This window comes from Drosophila mauritiana, chromosome 3L, assembly GCF_004382145.1.
Source record: "Drosophila mauritiana strain mau12 chromosome 3L, ASM438214v1, whole genome shotgun sequence".
Classification (NCBI taxonomy): domain Eukaryota; kingdom Metazoa; phylum Arthropoda; class Insecta; order Diptera; family Drosophilidae; genus Drosophila; species Drosophila mauritiana.
In genome coordinates this window covers 727038-748019 of record NC_046669.1, presented here as the reverse complement: position 1 = coordinate 748019, position 20982 = coordinate 727038, and the positions used below count along the sequence as shown (strand labels likewise).

The 20982-nt window shown below is 43.5% G+C and overlaps 2 protein-coding genes across 2 annotated transcripts; both read right to left on the bottom strand.

Moving 5' to 3' along the window:
• Window positions 1–15451: 15451 nt before the first annotated feature.
• On the bottom strand, window positions 15452–19089 carry LOC117139933 (protein extra-macrochaetae). Its single transcript, XM_033302619.1, has 2 exons — window positions 18266–19089; window positions 15452–16272 (listed from the first exon to the last, which is right to left on the bottom strand). The coding sequence occupies exons 1-2, from the start codon at window positions 18827–18829 to the stop codon at window positions 16237–16239; spliced, it is 600 nt and encodes a 199-aa protein (XP_033158510.1). The 5' UTR covers window positions 18830–19089; the 3' UTR covers window positions 15452–16236.
• LOC117139937 lies at window positions 18972–20982 on the bottom strand. The gene is made up of 3 exons (XM_033302622.1): window positions 20961–20982; window positions 19714–19846; window positions 18972–19180 (listed from the first exon to the last, which is right to left on the bottom strand). Exons 1-3 carry the CDS (start codon window positions 20965–20967, stop codon window positions 19015–19017), a joined length of 306 nt encoding a protein of 101 aa, XP_033158513.1. The 5' UTR covers window positions 20968–20982; the 3' UTR covers window positions 18972–19014.

Below are 20982 nucleotides of genomic sequence, written 5' to 3'. Positions count from 1 at the left end.
AAAAGTGAATTTGGTCTCGATTTTACTTTCAATTAGCAATGGATATAGCCCGTTAAATAATGCAAATGATTGGCTTTTCACTTTCGTTCGTTCGCTATTTAGTTACCCATAGAACAGGTGTGCCGATTACGAAGAAGCCCGTGAAAAATACAGCTCCGTATTTAGTACCGACCCCTAACCATTCCCATTACCCTACCCCCTGAATTACCAATTCCATTACCATGCCAACAGCCGGTGCAACAACAACGAGAAAGTCACTTACGACAGTTCGATTTCTTCTGAATTTCATTTGCAATTGCAAAATCCCAGACACGAGGAAAAACAACAACATTGACAAGTAGTAAAGAAGTACACGACTAAAATGCTCTATAGAATAAAATGAAAATCATAAAGTTATTTTTAGGCTCTAAACGAATCGTATTCGAAAATCGATTGTGGTTTTCCGTTTCCAATTTTAGTTAAATACCAATAAAATCAAAGCTTTAGTTAGAGCATGAAAATTATGGAAACTGCAGAAGACCCGAGTCAGGAAATGCAAATGCCGCTAATTACTGAAGCCGTTGCTTTGGCTTTTGATGCCGATGTGGCCATAATCGCTTCTAACTAAATAAAAAGCATGCAATAACAATAACCATAAAGTACAAAAGGCAATCCCCGTTAGCGACAAAACACCTGAAGCCATGACAAATGACCACCATATGACATTAATAATCATAATTCAAAAGTTGAGAAGAGGAAAGAAAAACAGCGAGTTTACAGCGGAAAAACTTGGCGGAACAAACCGAGTAAATCCCTTGTCATGTCATGTTGTAATTAAAAATTATTAAAATAATATTTCCATGTGACAGGGGCCGTCTCGCCAGCAGTTAATAATACTACATGGCCCCATAGTATTATCGGACAATTATGTCGCACAAGCCGAGAAGTGCAAAAGTGACGAGACTGGGCGACCAACCAACTGAATAAATTTAAATATACACAGGCAAAAGGCGATGTGCCACATACCTAAACAAATTAATGCTCCGTTGTGCAATTGTGATGCTGAGAATTGAACGAAATCAAATTAGAAGCGAGCCCGAGGCAATCAAATCAGTACTATATGTATATATCAGTTCCACCAAGGAACAAACTAGAGCAGCGATTGAGCTCCCAGGCGGTAGTTTATTGGGAAAGGGGGGGCTTCGAGGAAGCCAGGGTTGCCATTGACTGGCGCCAATGGAATAAAATGAAAAAACTACTACCGATGACAACAAAGTAGGCACAAATTGCAGGCGCTATAATGTCGATCACATCCGAACAATAGACACCAACGAGAATCGATTTGTGGCACCCATAAAAGCGAGTGGCTACTCCGTAGAATTCAAACATGAATTTAAGGTGCTTCCATTGAATCATACAATTGGAATTTAAAGTTCAGCCAAAACAAAAACCCAAAAAGTCACAAATATATTGTAATCAGCAGTATGGAAATACAGCCGCACATGCCGAATGCCAAAGCCACTTTCACCCGCAGATAAGCGCTGCAGAAACAAAGAAGAAATGGGAAAATCTTGGGTGGGTACGTACGCAAACAACACTATATGTATCTTGGGCACTCAAGTTCCCTTGCCCCCGGTAATTAAGATAAAGCTGAACTGCCAGACGGACCAACGCTGGCAAAACAGTGATAAGCTGTGCTTTCAGTTTAAGTTAGTCATTCCGACAGCATCCACACACTACGGCATATGGTCATAGAAATAGGGATAAATATGTATTTCTTATCAGCTGATTACATTCAAATATTATAAGATAGAGGAAAAGTATGTATTTAAACAAAGCTATGTACTATGTAAAAGTACATCGATACAAAGCTTTTCTGCTTCTCACATGATCATGATTGCAGGAGACCGCAAGGTATAATTTATTGTTTATTTACCCAACGACCTATTATGCTGTCCGCAGCTGTGAGTAGTTATATCGCATATAGCCCACCCCTGCAGCTGTGGGACCTTCTGCCTTCTGCAATCTGCAATCGAAGACTGTGGCTTGGCACACAAAAAAGTGCATTAAGATTACAGCTGGCGACCGTCTGACAGTTGCTGCTGCATTATGGAAGGAGCTTATCAGCTGTCGATGCACTTGTAGCGCCACTTTCAGTTTCGCTGGGAGACGCAGCCGCAGATGCAGTTGTAGACGCCGATGCCGATGCCGATGCAGATGCACTCCCAGATGCAGATGCTGTTCGAGTTGCAGTTGGAGCTGGGTGAAAAGCAGAGATTCGGGATGACCAGAGAGGGGGAGGAGGCGTGGGGCCATACGATTGATTATTGACTCAGCTGCAATTGCTTGGCAAACGGGCAACACAGAGAAAAATACTATTATAATAATATAAAAATATTAATATTCCAATTATACGTTCAATTACAAGTGACTAGGTACAAGTGGGGGTTTAGTAATTTAGACAGCGTAGATACGCAATAAAGTGCCTCAAATAGCTGAGACTTCGATGTAATAAAATGGCGAATTGATGGCCGATTTCCGTGACGGGTTTTCCCCAGTGTAGGCTTGCATATTTTCCCGGGCGCGCTCCAGGGCAGCCTCACTTAATCACGGATCAGATCATCGTGAATTGTTGTTTACCTTCTCACGCGTCAGCGGCTGCAACGCAAAATGCAAAAAGCTTTGCAGGCAATTGCCGCAAGGTACGAAATGAGGCAACTTGCAGCAAAAATGTAAAACGCCTGCGCAACTCGCGGATTTCCACTAAACTTCTCATCATCCTCCGACAGTATCTGTATCTGTCTTTCTCTGTCACTTGCTGGGGACTCTCACTCGCACTCCTACAGCCCGCACTTTGCATATTATTTGCTTCGTTTGTTTGACTTTCTCATTAACTTTTGCTTACTTTGCGGCACTTAAGTTTGCCGATACCCTCGGATTTCAAAAGGTGCATAGGTCTTGCAACTAGCAACTTTGGAAAGCAATTATTTCAGAAGGAAACTTACCCGTTTCATGTCTTCAGTGTTCAATGGCAGCAATTGGAAATCAAAAATGCTTTCAGTTTGCTAGTGTATGACTTTTAAAGGGTATCTGATAGTCGCATGATCGTGCCCCATTTTTAGTCACTGGGCCTCTTTGCCCATGTACATTGCTCCGCGGCCGTTGTGTGTGTTTTGCTTAACTGAAAGTTGGCGTCGCAAGATTTGTATGCGCACCTGATCAAACTTCACGTTCACGTCATTTGCTGCGTTGCGTTGTTGTGTCGGTCAAGCGGAGTCAAGTTTGTGGGAATTTTTTCGCTCATTTAGATGTTTCCCCACCCCGACTATATATTTTATTCGGACACTTTTGAGTCTGCGCCTCGACTTATTACTTATCGTGAGTGGCATGATTCTCTGGGAGAATTAAACTCGATTAGCTAGAATTTATAACTGCCAACGGTTGCGAACTACGAAATTTGGCCAAATTAACGCAGTTGGCTCCAAGTCAAGACAAGACCGAAATATGCAAACGAAAGCAGCCAAACCAACAGATCGAGTGCATTGCAGGTGTTTGAACTCGATCGTCGATCGTCGCCAGAAAAAAAATAATGAAAACTTGGAATAATTGGGCGACAGACGCTGACGCCACCGATTTCGCAGCGGTGAACATAAAACACATATCGGCGCGACGGCGGCTCGTGCAAATGCGAAATGCAAAACAAACAGTTTTCATATCGAAATTGTCTCGATAATTAAATGCGTTGAGCGGTAAAAGTATGTCAGCAATACGTCGATTCAAATCGGCGAGCAGGCAGAGCAAAGGGAGCGCAGCGTTATTCGATATTTATCAGGTGTGCCTCGGCGACACTGGTCCAAATCGCGGGCTGAATGATAAAAGCTTACACCACCGACGGGGCAACAATAATACAATACCATACCATGTACTATACTGTAATATAATTCAATTCCAAGTATGAGTATTTTACATTGCTCAGAGATAATAATGTGTAGCTCTCTTTTTGTTGACCAGTGTCGCGCCTTCGACATTCGCATGGCAGGGGGCCTTCTCCAGCCGAGTTCCCTGAGTTCGTTTCTAGGGCGTTGACATTTCGAGGGCGCAGCAATTGTCCAATGTTTGTCCAATTCGTCACCCAGCCGCGGACCAGATCATGTCACTATATGGCCCCCACATGCCCCCGCCACCCCAGCCGCCTTTTCCGTGCGATTTGAATTTGAGTTTCGTCAACTTAATCAGAGACGGCGGCCCAGTTGGCGCATGTGCACAAGACCCCAGACCCAAAAACAACGAGCTGGTGACAAATCTAAGCCCAAGAGTTGCACTGCGAATAATACTGCACTCCTCTGAATAAAGTATTCACTTCATTTATTTCAACACAGTACTGAGAATCCCTTTCTTGCCCGCATTTATTTCGAGTGTCGGAACTTGGCAGTGGGGCCGTGCCCATTGTCTTGGAGCGAATGCATCTGCATGTGGGCGTCCCTGGCTCCATGGCTGGAGCTCCACGTAAGCCCCGAGATCCGACGGGTCAGAACGGCTTGGCCAGAAGGGTGTGACAACGTTTGTGGTGACTGCCTGTCGCCTGCTGGCTTCGATCTCTTTCCTATTTTGTTTGGAGCCTTACTTTTGTGTTTTGTTGTGTTTTCGGCGCATGTGGGCTTAATTTATTTTGACTTTTGGCCATTTAACTTGAGATTTATCTGGCCTAAACTATGCGCAAACATTTCCCCGGTGCCCGGCTCGTTGACGCGTGGATTAAATGTGCCAAATGACTGAGCCGGGAACGATTTCTGTTAGCGGATTACTCAATGGGTGTGGTCCGAACGCAACCAAATCGTCCATTTTGTGGGGGCTCTGCACTCTGCAGATGTCCAATTGAGTTGTCAGAGGCTAATTTGCTGCTCCCCTCAAATCAAAAATCAGCCGAATGAGTAATCACCGCTTGACAGGGGAGAACGATGAAAGAAACTGGAATTGTTAATGCAGTTTTATACAACGAGATTTTAATGCTGGATATTACCTGCGCCTTGTAGCTCCCTTAAAAACCCTAATTTGCCCTGAATGCTGGGAAAGAAATACTTTAATTGGCATAAACAAGATCTTGCCCTTTTCTGTCCTTATTATTGATCTTTTAACGGACAAATATAATAATCCGATTATATACTTCCGTTTTCGTGAAGGAACTATCAATGCAATAAGGTCAAATATGTACCATATTTTACAAAGCGAGAGCAAATAAGGAAGTATTAGGTAAAGTCAAGGAAATGTGTCAAAGGGTGTATATTTCGTTCAAAAAGGCGACCCTGCAATCTGATTAAGACTTCCGGTTATTCGATTTTATGTCATTACATTTTATGTTTCCAATAAACTATTATTTTTTAGAGAAGAGAAGAGTTCTAAAGACAAATCTCAAATTCTCATCCCATTCGGTGGAGTATTTTTCCAACAATTAGAGAGGCTTTGTTCCCGATTCAAAACAATTGCTTCAGATCGTCTGCATATTTTCTCCAGAGTTCAATCTGCCACTTGAGCTGCATTTCAGTGCTCGTCTCGTCATCTGCGAATGCAACAGCCTCAAGTGCCCGATGGAGTTCCTCAAACGCTGCTGACAGTTTCGACATATAGCGGATGGCCCGCCCGGCCTGATCCGAGAGCATTCGATCTCGAACTCATCCACCGCGGTCTGTATGCTATGTCTCAATCGGCGGCGGAGATTCGTACTATCTTTTCCCACATTAATTATGGAACAATTAAAAGATGCGGGGAATTCCACTTGAATGGCTGTCAATAGGGCGAACAATGGGCCGCTCGCAAGTGGGTTCCACATACCAATTCTCGAGCCCTTCTTTCCAGCCGAGGGCTTCATAACTGCACCCGCATATATGTACATACAAATGTACCGTTGAGCGATGTGTGAGCTGATGACCTCCGCCGTGGACAAATCTCAGAGTAACAACAAAGTCTCGGCACTTACTTCGTGGAAATTACCCACCAGCTGTGTGTGTTTGTTACGCATTTCCTCTCAGGTGTGCGGCAAACAAAAGAGCTGAAAGTAGGTGCAGCTGAGGCTGAGACCGGGATATGGCCCCTAAATCCGAATCCGAATCTGAGTCGGAATCGGAATCAGAGGCTCGGGATTAATGAGCGGCGAGCAACAGTTGCACACAGTACAGCAAAGTGAGTGGGAAAATGGAAAGGCCGCCGCCAAAACAGACACAAATAAGTCAAGGCACGGAGAGAAATAATGCACGGGCTTTGTTTTATGCTTTACTTTAACTTATCAAAGATATAAATAAAATAATTTCAAATGCCTTGATAGATGCCTCCCCTATTAACCCCATGTATTTCAGGGCATTGTTGTGGGACTTTTCCCTCGGTGTAGGCTTCTTACAAGCCAAGCCGCTGAGACTCTGACTCTGTCTCCATTTGGGATTGAGACCGGGCCCGAAGACTGAGACCTGGCGGTTTGGCTAATGATGCCGCCGCTACGTGACGTTCGTTGCCAAGTGGCTGGCGAAGAATGGCTCACCTCTGTCGCCTTCTTTTCCGTTTTATTTCTTCTTTGTGGCTCATGGCTTTATGAATTGTGTGGCATTCTTTCAGACGATGTGGCTGCGGGTTTCTTTATCTGCCGACGCACCTCATTTTCCGGCTTTCGTACAAATGAAAAATTCACAAAAAAAAAGTGAGGGAAAAACATTGAAAGAGCGATAAGTACAAGTAGCTGCAAAGGCTGTCATCTGGGAACGACTGCCGTTGACGATCTGCATGGCTACCGTTCCACTACCTACGCAGCCGCAGTGAAGCGATCGTCATTAATACACTCGGAGATATTCCGAGCTATAAGTAGAAAATCTTTGAAAATCGTTCAGTCCTTATTATTAAAAAAAGCTGGTCCCTACTGAATTTAAAAAAAAAGAAGGTATTTAATAAGAGCTTGCTTGTGGTAAAACATTTTTGCAAGTGCAAGTTGCCGAATATTCATCATCAAAATCAGCATGCAAAAACCATCAGCAATCTCCCCATTTCGCTTACTTGTTTTTTTTTGGCTCGCTTTTTAATTGAGGCGAAGACTTTCCACTATAAATCAAAGGTCTGCGATGATTTGTTTGCAATTTAAATGCAAATACCGACCACCCAGCAGCTACAGATCCAAAATTATAACTTAATTTTGGAAGAAGTCTGCATGAAACCAGCAATGAGCTGAAAATGCCTTCGAGCCACATCGGCGATGAATTGCGGCCCAAACGGAGTGGCAAGAGGAGAAGGTGGAGGGCAGGTTGGCTAAAACCACAAGACAAAGCCACACAAAGCGATCCACTGCGACCAAGGGGCATGATTTGTCTTCAAAATACTCAAAGGCCCTCTCAAAACCTTTCCCCTTGCCACAAAAAAGAATGCCGAGCTTCGAAAAAACGATTTGCGTTTGGTTTTAGAATGAAATCGAATTGCGAACTCACCTGCAAAATGTTTAAACTAACTTGTGGAGCGTCATTAAATGGTAAAGGAACACTCTCACGCTAAGCTTATAGGATAGTAAGATTAAGTTAATTTCGGTGTTTTGGTATTATTAATATTTTTATATATTTTTAGAACCCATTAACTGCATTTTTAAATACTCTTCATTTTATTACTGGTATTAATCCATAGTCATTTTGCGTGCAGTTAAGGCAAATTAACTTTGACGTATTAATCATATTCCTTGATCTCTGACAGTCGTCTTAATGCATGCAATTTTCTTAAATCTTTCTTTGAAAATAAAGGGCATCATATAAAAGCGTTAAGCTGATCACAAGGAGCGATTCCGAGAAGCTTTGTCTGATACCCTTTTCTTTTCTGCCCAGTTCCAATCCCTAACCGAGCTGCAAAAAGGCCCCGAGCCCCAAACCAATCCCCGAAATATTAATAAAAGTCGTCACCGTCAAAAGGAAGCGCAGTCGATCCCAAAAAACAGCACACACAAATAAAAAATTGCGAACCCAAACCCACAAAAAAGATGAGCAAAGTAAGCGGAGTTATGCCACGCCGGTGTTCAGCAAATTTCAATCTCGGCTCAAAGGCAAAACCTCTCAAGGGGAACCGAAAAAAGTAGGAGACAAACCGAAGAAGGTTCGCTTTTGGCCTGCACGTGCAGCATTGAAATGCGCCGCGCGTTGGACCCAAAGGATCTTTGCCAAAAAAATAAAAAACAGGAGAAGGAGTGAGACCCAGATCCCAGATCCCAGAAACCCAGGCGAAGCCAAATGAATTGAAAGAATTCCTTGCGGAGCACATCGAGACTCATATTCAGTTCCAGACTGCGACTGTGGCTGAGATCACCTTTAGAGCGGGAGTGCACTGAAAGAAAATCGTTGTAACTAAACCAAAGTCTCAGGATAAATCATTTTAGTTACAGGGCTTGTGGGAATCCAATAATAAGTAACAAATATCCTTCACTTTTTAATGTAAAATTATTCAGCATTTGCTTGTCATGTGTCTCATTTTCTGCCAGTGTAGGGCTGCAGCTCAGCCCCCGGACCTTGGCAAACCTTCGACGAATCGTCCCAGATCAAATGGCGAGATAGCCTTGGTCGACGGATGGACTGGACTGGACTGCACTGGACAGGACTGGATGACCGTTCTTCGGATCGTTTTGGCCAAAATGCGACGGCGAGAAGAAATTCTTTGGCTTTGCTCAGGCCTTTGATTTCTGGCTGGCTTTGTGTGCGAATAGTTTTCGGGTCTCGATCTTTTGTCGCTGGCCTTTTGTTTCCGCGGCCTTTTTGCCAGAAGAGGTGGCCCTATATTACGATTTGAATTTCAGATTGAGTTTTAATAGCCGCAACTCAGCCGAACCACACCTGCATTTTGCCCGATCTTTGCAGTTCCTGCCGTGGAGCCGCGGGAAAAAGACGATGCTGATGCCGTCTAGATTTGGGCTCGGATCTTCTTGGGGTGTGAAGTCAGCACTGCGCATATATGGCTAAGAAATTCAATTTCACGCTTCTTTATTAATTGGCCAAGCTCTGGGCAATGGACAATCGCTTTTCCCCAGCTCTGCTCATTTTCGGTGTGGATTTTTTGGCCTCTTGCGTTAATGAGATTTTTGCACTGCGATTATAAGTCTGAATTTGAATTGGGTTTGGCTGAGCCTCCACTTTTGGCGAAGTGCAATTCGATTGCCTTTTGAGATGTGCCGACTCAGGGTGTTTTTGCCGCTCAACGGCGATGAAGCGTTAATTAGACAAGGTAGATGCCTGATAGACAGGTGGCAAAAGGAATTGAGGGAAATTGCTCGAAAGTTAAGATCAGGCAGGAGGTGGGCAAACAGTGCAAGCTGAGTTTGGCTTTAGTATGAAATGTGCTCAGTGCATCAACCTAACTTTCCAGGAAAAGACAACGTATTTTAAAATAAATTTCAGCAAACAAAATTCAATAAACATTTGCAGCCAATCAAAATTTGAAAAGCGCTCAAATAAAATAGAGGAAAATCCATAAACGAATGCAAATGTTTATGCAGAGATTGACGCACTGCAGGCGTTGCAGTGTTGACAACAAAGTTAGGCGAAAACCAAAGACGCTGCAACGTTGGCGATGCCTCAAGCTGATAGGCCAGCCCCCCACTCCTTCCCTCTACCCATTATTTTGCTCAGTGTTGGCGGCATCTGCACACTTTTTGGCAGCTACCGCGGCAACGCGTGAAAAATAATATTTATGGCAAACAAATTTCCATCTATCGACAGCAAACGGCGCCGCGACGCCAACGTGAATGCAGTTTTTGGAGGTGTGTGCTTGCGAATATGACTGCAACTGCCATATAAAATAATTAGGCAGTCAGGGGTTAAGGAGCGGAGCGGTTAGGACTGAATGTCAACGTAAATTTCCGACTCTTTGCCGGCTAAGTGCGTCCATCAATGGCTCCATAAGTTTGGCTTGGCGGCAACCTAAATCAATCCTCTGACTGAGTACGCTGCACTCAGAAAAGCGAGGTTGCTTAAGCCAGAAATGTAAGACTTCAAATCAAAATTTACAAGTGAATTGGTAAGAGGACTAACCTTACATTTCATTAATTGTTCTTTTGATTTCTTTGTGATGTTTGTTCAAAAAGGGTTCCCTTTTCGAAATCTCAAAAACATAAAAAATCAATTTTCCGTAGTGCACCCCCACCTTTTCGCTGGGGGCCTCCGCATAATCGTAAATTATATGCGAAGTCGGTTCCTTCGTCGCCATTTTTGGGCATCTTTGGACCGCTCTGACATCGCATGACAAATGGCAAATGTGCGACGGAAGTTTCAAGTCCGGAGTCTCGGAGTCCCGGCTTCGGATTGGAGTCTCTTTCTTGGGTTTCGTGGACTTATGGGCTGGCGGCAGCCTTTGTGTTTCGTGGCTTTCTGCAAATAGAGGAAGAGGTTGTGGCATTTGTGACAAGCTGGCTGGCTTTCATTGATTGCAAATTTAATTCGCCTCAGCGGTGACAGATAAGAATCGCATCGCATCGCATAACGAATATATCTGATGGCCACGCCCCTCCGACTGGCAATTAACGTGGCCAAATCGATCGAACTGTTCGTATCTTAAACAGAATTTGTATTTGCTGATCTGGCCAGCGATAGCGGGGATAAAAGGCCCAGCCTGCGGAGCAAGAGGCAAATTTATTGAATTTAATAACGCGCCAAGTTTATCGCAAAAAGTTTTTGTCAATTTAACAAATTGCAGCCACAGCAGCAACATAGAAACAAAAAACCCGGCCAAGCCCCCGTGCCTCGAGAGCCGCGAAAGCCGCGAAAAGCCAGTTGGCCAGGCCGGGCCGACAATGGAAATGGAATTGAATTCCTAGACGGCTAATAATGTCTTTGTGCACAATTGACGGCCAAGTGGACAGGCGTGCAAATGAATGCGAGTCTCTGGTCCCGCAGCTCGCCAAAGAATTATGTTACGATCTGCGGCAGGATCGGTGGATAATGGGGGGAAAATAGGGGGAATCTGGGGGCTGGGGCTAAGCTCTGGTCACCGGGGAGCGATATCGCCAAGATCAATGAATCAATTAGCAAAACGAAATGAAAATGAATGAAATAACCAACTGCAGCGGCAGGAGCGCGGTCAGTATTTATTTGCGATTTTCCCATTTTATTTGGCCTAAACACAGCCAAGGCGTGGGATGGCATTTATCAATGTCGGATTTTCGGCGCTTGTTCGCTACCAAGGGGTATAGTAAGTGCTATCAGTAGCTTACGAAAGTTAAAAACAATAATTGAGAATATAAAAGTCGCTTAAATTAAACAAAATTGTAATTGTATCAACTGATACCTTTCAGTTTTAAAAAAAATGTATATTATAATTGGTTAAATACTAGGGTATTATTAACAGCAGCCAAAAAATTATCACTTCTATGAGCTTGCAGCTGCTGCTGGTGGTTGCTGCTGCTGCAAGTTGCAAGTTGCGGTTGCATATCAATCTCGTCGGCAACTCGGGTGGCGCATTAGTCAGAGCCTCGAGGCAGAGCGAAAAAAATTGAATAGCAACAATTCAATTGGCGATAAGGAATTGTGCATAATTTTATTTAATTTACGGCTTGACACTCGCCGCAGTTCGTCATTTTCTGTTTTTTATTCCTTCTGACCCCTTGTCATTCGATCAAATGTCAGGCGGCAGCAACTGCAACTGCAACAGCAGCAGCAGCAGCAACAACTGAAATTGCAACTGCAGCAGCCGCACCTCTCGACCATTGTCATCGCCATTGTTGGTGGAAAATCTGAAATCCGCGGCTGAGTCTTACCAGTCAGAGCTGTCATTAGGCCAACATGTGGCGGCCACTGAACCGCAGCAGCGGCACCACCCCTTTTCTGCACCACCTTGGCTGCACCACCCATAACAAAGCCACAATGGCCGGGTGACGCAGCTGAAATCAATGCTGTCCAGCCTTCGGGTTCCCATTTCTCGACCCACAGCCATTATTCCCGATCTTTTCTGGCTTTCCTGGCCAACTTCCGCCAGCTGATGGAGTTGGAACTGCGGTGGTAGATGGTCGCGCCGTTTAAGCTTCCGATTCGTGCACCTGACTCAAACAAATGGGGTAAGACCACTGGGGCAGCTTAGAATGGAAACTCAGATCCTAGCAGACTGAGTTGGATTGTAAAGAACCTAATATTCAACACAAGCATAATATATATTATTCAAGTGTAAATATAATTTAAAAGACATATTGCTAGCATTCTGGCCATGGCTGTGCGTTTACATATGTTTCCCAGTAAGACTTCAACTTGGTTTCGATTTCCTAATTCGCGTGGAACTCTCACCCAGTTTTTCCGCTTGTCCCCCGCTTTTCCCCGCCGCAAAGACAGATGGCCGCTTCAATTACACAAAGTCGGTTCCCCTTAACCCCTTAGTGCCCCACCTGGGCCAGCTTAACCCGTGGAAAAGTTGCTGAGCCGTGTCCGCGCTGCTTTCATATAGATAGTTGAGTTAGTATTCGTGTTGCCTCTATTTTTGCTGCCGCGTTGGTGTCTTGACTTTGTTTTACTTTTCGTTTGCCGGTCGCTGTTGTTGTTGTTGTCCGTGTTGTTTAGCGAAACAGGTGCGTTTTGCGTTTTGCAGGTGTTTCCCAAAAGCCACCACCACAGCAGCAACAACAACAACATCAGCTCCAGCGGTCGCGGACTGTTTAGTAGTTGCGCTTTACCGCTAGTTACACAAATTGCCACCAAGCAATACCCCCCCCCCCCCCCCCCCTCAATCAAAACGCCCGCCACCCCTTCGATTTAAGCATTTTAACCAGCGGCGCCAGTTGCTCATGCGCATTGTATTTCGTGTGAAAATCACAATTAAATGCGATTTTTATGCGCACCTCGCCAAAGTCGTCGGCGCTGTTTCATTTCGGAGACCTCAGATGGGGCCGGAAAAGACGCTTAACCCTAGAAAATCCATAATTTAATAATCCAAATAAATTAGAACGAGTTTGAAGAGAAATATAAATTTTAACGAGATTTGCATTTTAAAATTGTACACCTCGCACATTCATTTGGTTTAGTTTCCATCTTTGTATACGATCATTAACTGAAACCCCACAAATTTCTCAATATTTACTGGACGTGCCTGGGAATTCGAAAACCTTAATGAACATTTTAGGCATCTGAAATCAATAGGATTGCACAGTCAGCACTCGCTTACCTTAAAAAAATTACGATGAAAAAAAAGACAAAAAATACGGAGATTTAGTGTTCGAAATTTATAGAAACTAGAGTTATTAACAAACATATGTTGGCCTTGAATGTCAAGAAATCATGGCGTTACGGTCAGTTTTCTATCTGAGGTTAAGTTGCATAATCCCGACCGTAATCCCCCTGGGATCGCAAGGGGTTAAGCCGGGAGTTCGAGCATATAGCTTCGCTTAACACTCGGGAGCCCGGCTGGTTCGGGCTCAGCTGCGTGGTTGGAAATGTCAGCTTGACAATTATTATGTCAAAATTTTCCGGCACGGCCATTGGAAGGCTGAGCCGAGGCGACGGCATTCGCAATCGCGCAGTTGCCGCAGCTGTTGACTGCTACACGAGTTTTTATGGTAATTCAAGTTTCACTGATTTCTCGTCTCAGCGCAGTCGCACCCAAAAAAATCATTACATGGGAGAAAACCCGACTAAGGTGAGCGCACTAATTGTACCTGGCCAATGGCTCGGAGCCCAAAGCTCTGCAAACAATTAGCGCATACCAGAGTTTGGCTCGGAATCGGAGATCATTGGCCCCGCAGAACGGGCGACGTCGAATAAAACGCACCGATGCACATGGAGAAATTGGGTATTCATATCTGCCAGTTAAACTATGCTTAGGAATAGGATTCAAGTCCTAAACAATTGCACAACACTTGTATTACTTTGTAACTTTCAATATTTCATGGTTGTTATACTGATTTTTAAAATATTTAGTTACTCAAGCTCTACTCGACATCTTTCAGTGAACAATGAATGTCCCCCGTAGACAATGCATGTGAACCCCAGCGTGTTTTGTTTCTTTTCCTATTAGTTTCCAAATGCCTGGGACTTTACTTTAAACGACTGGGCATACCCTAACAAGAAGATAGTAATGCGGTTTTCTGGCGAAGGAATGGGTATTTTTTACGATTAAATAATTGCTCAATTAAGGGGAGGCAATGTAATAAATCGTACTTTATTGCAGATCTGTCAACAGTGATATTTAAAATATGCAGACACTTTAAAAAAACATTTTTTTAAATAGGTGTTGTGTTAAGGAAATCGATTCCTACTTTAATGCATGTGTAAACTAGTTAATATGGTTGCTATGATGTAAATGGGTTATTTTTCAAGACCTCAAGACTTAATGACACATTTTAGGGCCTTCCATAGAGCATCCCAGATTTATGCGCTTTTCGTAGCCGTTCCAAGTGTTTCCCCAGCGGTCCACTGGGGTCCGATCCGAATTGACATTTGAATGGGGCGGCTGGCACCGAGTGCTCCGAGTGGCGAGCTCCGAGCTCCCAGCTCCAAGCCCCGATCTCGAAACCAACCCGAGACTGCAGTCGCAATTGCCAATTGGTCAGTGCATTGTAGTTGCAATCATTAACGCTAATAGGCCGCTAGATAGCGGGAAAGAGAGGGAGAGAGTGAGCGGTGGGCGGCGGGCCGTGGGAGTGTGAGTGGAAGCGGGAGGGCAGACAGCTGCGGGTAGCGCAGAAAATCCCAAACTAAATCCACACCCAAGTGGCCCGTAAGCGAAATAAAAGGAAAAGCGGACAGGCCGCAGCGAAGGAAATTTTCTCAACGGAAATTTTCCGTCCGCAATTCGCACACGTGTGCAGGTCGAGTTTTCCACGGGCCCTACGGCCGTTTTACCTGTGAAATTGAAAATGGGAAAACCAAACCCCTAATGACAAAGGCGGCGGCTGCGTGAGAAAACTCGCTCGCCCATGAAACTCCGAGAACAGTATCATCCACCTCATTGTTCTGGTAATTCGTTGCACTTGTTTACATGTGAAAATGGCCTTCCAGCTGAGTTTTCCTCCCCCGGCTACTTGTTGTCCTTGTCTGCAGGTAGTTACCGACTTTTGCGGTAAGATCTGGTAGTTTCGTAATCCCCTTCTCCCAACGAAAATCCATTGACGTATTCGATTTTTAATGTTTTTTAATTTTTGCAATTTATTAAGAGCTAGTGTTTGTTTTTCTTTATGTTTTAGATATATATTTTTTCGCAACATCATCAAATGTTTTCTTTTGTTTGTTTTTTACATCATGATAGAGTGTTTTTACCATCGAAATGAGAACAAAATTGTGTAATTTCGATTGCGGATCATAATTAAAATCGCATAATTATGCTAAAAAAACACTTTGTACAAAGTATGCTACAGATCACAGAACATATATTAATATATATTTATAGGTTTTAGTGTATATCTGGTAATAATCATTATGCATTATGCGTTATTTCGATTAAAAAAGAGGAAAACGATCCAAGGGACTCGGAAAACTACAAAATGAGGTGTGTGTGTTTCTGTGTGAGTGAAAATTAGTGCCTGGAAATGAACTTTCTCGAACTTAAACGCTAAACGTACTCTCTCGATATAAATTAATGAATTTGAATGTGTGTGCTGCTGAGTTGGTTGTTCTTGTTGTTTATTGGCTGTGGCTAATCAATAATAGGAAAACTCTTCATTGATTAAAATTAATAGGAAAATCATTTGGATTGAAATCATATAATCGTAATGCAGGAAACGGTGATTCAACGTAATTCCAGTTTGATGCCTGTGCATTTTCATAATTTTTTTTATTGCTGATCTCTGTTTGCTTTGCATTAGTAACATTTTTTCTTGCGTTGTTTAAACCAAAACAAAACTAAAATTAGGAAAACAAAAATATATGCTTCAGTGTAATTTCAAGCGTTAAAGGAAAATTAAATTGTTTAAAGCTTTGCCAAGTTTTCTTTCTTAAGCGCCATCCTAGTTGTAATGTTTAATTAATAATCATAATGTGTACTTGCTTACGCTGCTCTAATGCTAGGTTTTGTGTTGTTGTGTTCTTGTTATTAAATGTTTAAACTAAACTCTGTTGGAGCCAAAAGCGAGGTCTCGTTTTCCCGGGTTTTCGCTTCCCCGGGAAAAGGAGCGTTGAAGAGATGCGCCTGGGCTGTGCTTTTCTTGAGAGTTTCACACGTTATCTTATGCGGAGATCTTCACACGAAGGTTGCGAGTGGAGTTTTGACTGTACTTTCATTATGCATTTAGTTAATAGGTTTATAGGTTGCGTGGGTTTTCCCGGCTGGGCGTTTCCACGCTTACGACTGTCTGCTGTCTTTCTCCGCATTCGGTGGCTAAAAAGAGAGAAGCGGGAAGATTCAAATTAGTACTTTATTAATGTGCGATTGAAATGCAATAATTAGTTTATAAGCTGTATTATTTCGCCATTCTATGTTATCAATTAGTTCCCTGTTCCACTGATTTGTTTGTTTTTTTTCTGTGTTTGGGACACTCGCCGAGAGGCTGATTTCGACGAGTGGCGGGGATGGGGCAATAAAGAGGCGCCAAGAAAATCAAACGAGCTGTCACTGAGCTTTTGTTTTGCACTTATTTGAGTTCTTTGGCACTGCGAAAAATGATTTGCATGTTCTTAGTGCATACAGCATATTATAAAATAACATTTAAGGGAGCTTGCTTGAATGAATTGCAAAAGTATAACCATTTGAAAATACCCCATACGCTGAAATCACACAGTTTTTCCCCCAGTGTCTTGCGCTCTCTTCTCCTCCGTCTTCTGCTCTCTTACTGCGAGGGGGCGGTTGCGGAGGGGGGCAGGATCCGTGGGGGGAACACAATGTAGAAAGCGACCGACTGGCGACTGGCGCACAGCTGCGCGAAAAAAAATCGAAAAAGAAACAGCAAAAACAACTGAAAACAACCCACAGAGAGAACATTTTGAACACGTGCATTTCTTTTTACAGTTTTCTGAGTGCCCCCATGTGTTCTTCTGTGTGTGAGTGTGCGTGTTTTCGAAAGAATTCTCGGATTGTTGGCTGGTTGTTGTTGTTGCGGCGGTGACACATCATACAAACACAAAAAATATATATGTTTGTGGGTTGCAGATGTTTTGCAACAAAAACACAAAAATTACGCACCCAAAATGAGAAAAAAGAGACCTACGCAAAGCGAACGGAGTAGTTAAACCCCTCTGTTTACTACATTAATCATAAATTTAAAAAGAAACTCATAGGAAGAAATGATGAAGGCACTAGTTCAAAACCATCTTTCTGAATTTCGAAGAAGGGTTTCCACCTTCACAATTAATCAACAATCAGCGATCGAAAATTAATAACACTTGCCGGGCCACCCAGTCGATCATTTGTTTGAAAAAAACCCATTGAAAAAAGCTTTTTCGAACCTGTTTTTTCGAACATATTGTAGGTCTCAAACGAATTTTTTCGCCAGCATCATTAATAACCGAAAGTCCAAAAACGAAGAAGAAACGAAGCCGGGCACTAATGAAGTAAGCCAAAAAATAAACCCAAATGAAATAAAATACGAAGACTGATGATTCCCCAATTCCAAATTCCGTTTTCAAGCTCGCAAGTGCGTGTGTGAGCGAGTGAGTATGTGTGTGAAATAAATTTAAGTATCTGCAGGTGTTCATTTAAAACATCACAACAACAGAAAAAGGCCGCGAGAAAAAATTAACAGCTACGTATAGGCAACACACAAAAGAAAGAAACGATGGCGACAACAACCGCAACGCACACAATCGCACAGAGACGGTCTGTGAAATGTCTATAAAAACGAAATGAATCTGTGTGGCGAAGAAGAGGGTACGACGAAATCGGGAAGGCCGCGATATTTATTGTTGTCGAAAGCCGCCCGCCGCCCAGTAAAGAAATTTCCCAAGACGAAACGCGCCTCGTCCTTACGGTAAAAAAAAAAACAAAAAGAAAAAATTAAACCCCTCTCACGCAAACATTCGTCAATCGCCTTATGAATGAGGTCACTCGCGAAACAAAAACAAGTAAAGCCAAACAGTTTGACACTCAATTGTCTCCTAAATTTGCAATGCAAATGTCAAACAGCTGCGGTCAAAATAATGGCACTCAAGGAAATAGCGAAAATCGGTGGGTCGCAAACTTTGGGATATGGTCATTTCCTAGTTTATAGTCTTAGTTAAAACCAGTGAAATCATACACTTTAAATGTTATTTTCTCAAAAATAACTACTTTATATTTTCCACAACCCGATTATTTCTGCTACTATTTCGACCTGAGCTGTGCTCATCTGCCCACTTCCTATTTGGGTTTTTCCCTAGCAATTTGTTTGTTAACTCACCGTTGCTAAACTGTTGGACAGTTGCTGCTGTGATTGCAGTTGTTGCTGCTGCAGTTGCAGTTGCTGTTGCTGCTGATGCTGCTGCGGATGGGCGGGCGCCACAAGAGTGTTGGGCGTTTGGCGATCGGTGAGCGGGAGACGGGCGGCGGGACTAGAGACTTTCGCCGGCTGCTCGGCGTTCAGGCGCTGGGCGAGGACATCTGGATCGACTTCCGCTTCCGCCTCGGCATCCGCATCCTCCATGTCGCTGTCCTCGTCCTCGTGGAGTCCGTTCACCGCCGTCAGAGCGGCTGCCGCATCGAAGTTGCCCATCTCGGGGTGCGTCTCCAGCTCGGTCTGCAGGTCGCAGATGTAGTCGATGACGTGCTGGATGATCTCCAGCTTGGTGAGCTTCCTGTTCTTGGGCATGAACGGAACGAGGTCCTTCAGCTTGGACAGATACATCTTCATCTCGGCGTTCTCCCCGTCGCCGCGGTGCGTGGGGTGGCGCTGGATGCGCCCGCTGGCATTCAAGGCCGGCATTCCGGAGGCACCTGTCTGGCAGACGGCCGTCAGGGACTTCATTCTGGAGATGATTGCTTTACGCTCCTTGAGTAGAATCTTGGCGGTTGTTACACGGTCGTACCGGATTACTTGCGAGGTTCAGTTAAAGATTGCTCTTGACTGGCTTTTCAATTTGATTTGATTTCGGCTTTGTGCGCTCACTTCACTTTGTTTTCTCACTCAGTCGATGTTCGAAACGAAACACTTTAATCCAGCGTGTTTTCTGCGTTTGCGTTCTCGATTTCTATATCTTTTGCTGCGAGCGGTCGGACAACGAATGAGTGGTGCTCGCTCAGAGCGACCGCTTTTATACCCGCCGAACGGGCATTTCCGAATCCGATAGGCGGAGTCTTCGCTCTCGGGTTCGTTCGGCTGGAGAGAGATACATGGTTGGAGAGTGGAGACTGGGGAATGTGCCTCACGGGAGTCCATGTGGAACTTGGACCGCAGCTTGAAACCGGAATGTGGGAGAGTTCCTAAGAGGGATTTTTTGGAGAGGTTTGCTTTGGTGGACAAGAATTTGGAATTAAGGGGTAGCCCTTCGTGTTTGGTCTTCAGAGTCATCATTTCAAATCCACAATGAGAATGGAGTACGAATTTAAGGCTAAGATCTAGAGAGGGGAAGATGTGTGATTTGGAGCCCATAAATTCTGGATAAGATGAGAATAGTTTAAAATAATTTGAAACACAACTGAGCATATATACCATGAATTAATCCTTTCGGATACTTTAAGTTCTTGACGAAATATGCAACAAGTTCTACAGCCTGTGTGCCCCAACATCCACCTAAGTGACTTCTACCCCAGTTACCAAATGAAACTTAACCTTACCACAACATCCAATCCACAAGATACAATCCAAATTCCACACATAGTAGACGCTCACCACGGTCCACAGATACTCACCTTTGTAGACCCGGCTTTACGAATTCCTCTCCAAAACTCTCCAAACAAATCTGAGTACTCTCCACCAGATGCAAAATGCTCGGTTTTTTGAAAAGGGGAAATGGTTTTGTGATTGGTCGGCTGCTTTTCTCAGCTGAAAATGAGAAAACACGAACAGTAACTCTCGTTCAATAATTTTCCTCTCACGACTGCAATGTTTGTTTTTCTTTTTTCTCATGTTTTGTGAATGAGCATGAAAATGAATGAAAAGTGTTTTGTGGGATAAGGAGGTTCCACAATCAACACGAAAAGGCGAAAAAAACAATGCGAGTGGTTCAACAAGGGCTTGATTAATTACAGAATGAATATTAAATATATTCATGGGTAAATTAGATTTTAACCGCTGTGGAATGGTACATATTTAAAATTATTTGAAAATAAAGGGGAAGATATGTAAGTATTTATAATTTATTATTATGGGCTAGTATCATTGCTATATTGAATAACAATAACTATAAAATCCTGTTAAATTCCCGTATAAACACAAACGATTAAACGGTAGTCGTTCAATCTGTCATATTAATTCCTTAGAAAGATAAGCGTTATGCGCCTCTGTTCAATGGAAAACTAGTCGTTATCAGTGGATTGACCAAATTCTTATTAACGAGTTTTCAAACGGCTAAATCGAAATGCACGGCTTATCTGCATCTTATCTTAATTTGGGTCCACGACATCTTGAACACTCATAAGAGTTCGAGGCGCCTCGACTTCCCTCCCACTCCACTGCACCGAAGAAGTTGCAGGGTTTCTGGGCAAGAAATCCACGATCGTATTTCACACACATGATGGGTACACGACGATCCATTGAGGAAATTGTGGAAATTTTCATTGAAAATGAGCGGGCGCGTCGTTGTTTGTGGAAAACGACACGTCTCTCTGGTTATCGTCTGCGTTGGAAATGGTTTTGAATTGGTTCGCTATGGCTGAATGGGAGACATGACTGGGCTCGAAAAGCTTGTGTTTATTGCTCTTCGGCTTTCGTGCCTTTAATTACTACGGTCTATTTGCAAGTTTCCGTGGAAACGCAGTTCAGGAATGTCCCGAGATCATACATATGTTCCTGGAAATCGGGGAACAAGGTGTTGCATGAAATACAGCAGAAATCCATGTTCCATGTCGAAAAACTAGACTCGAAATAACTAAAAAATGCTGGCAAAAACCAGCGACACAGTTCAAATTTCCCAGGGGAACGGAAGGCTAAAAAATACCGATCATAATTTTATGACTGCT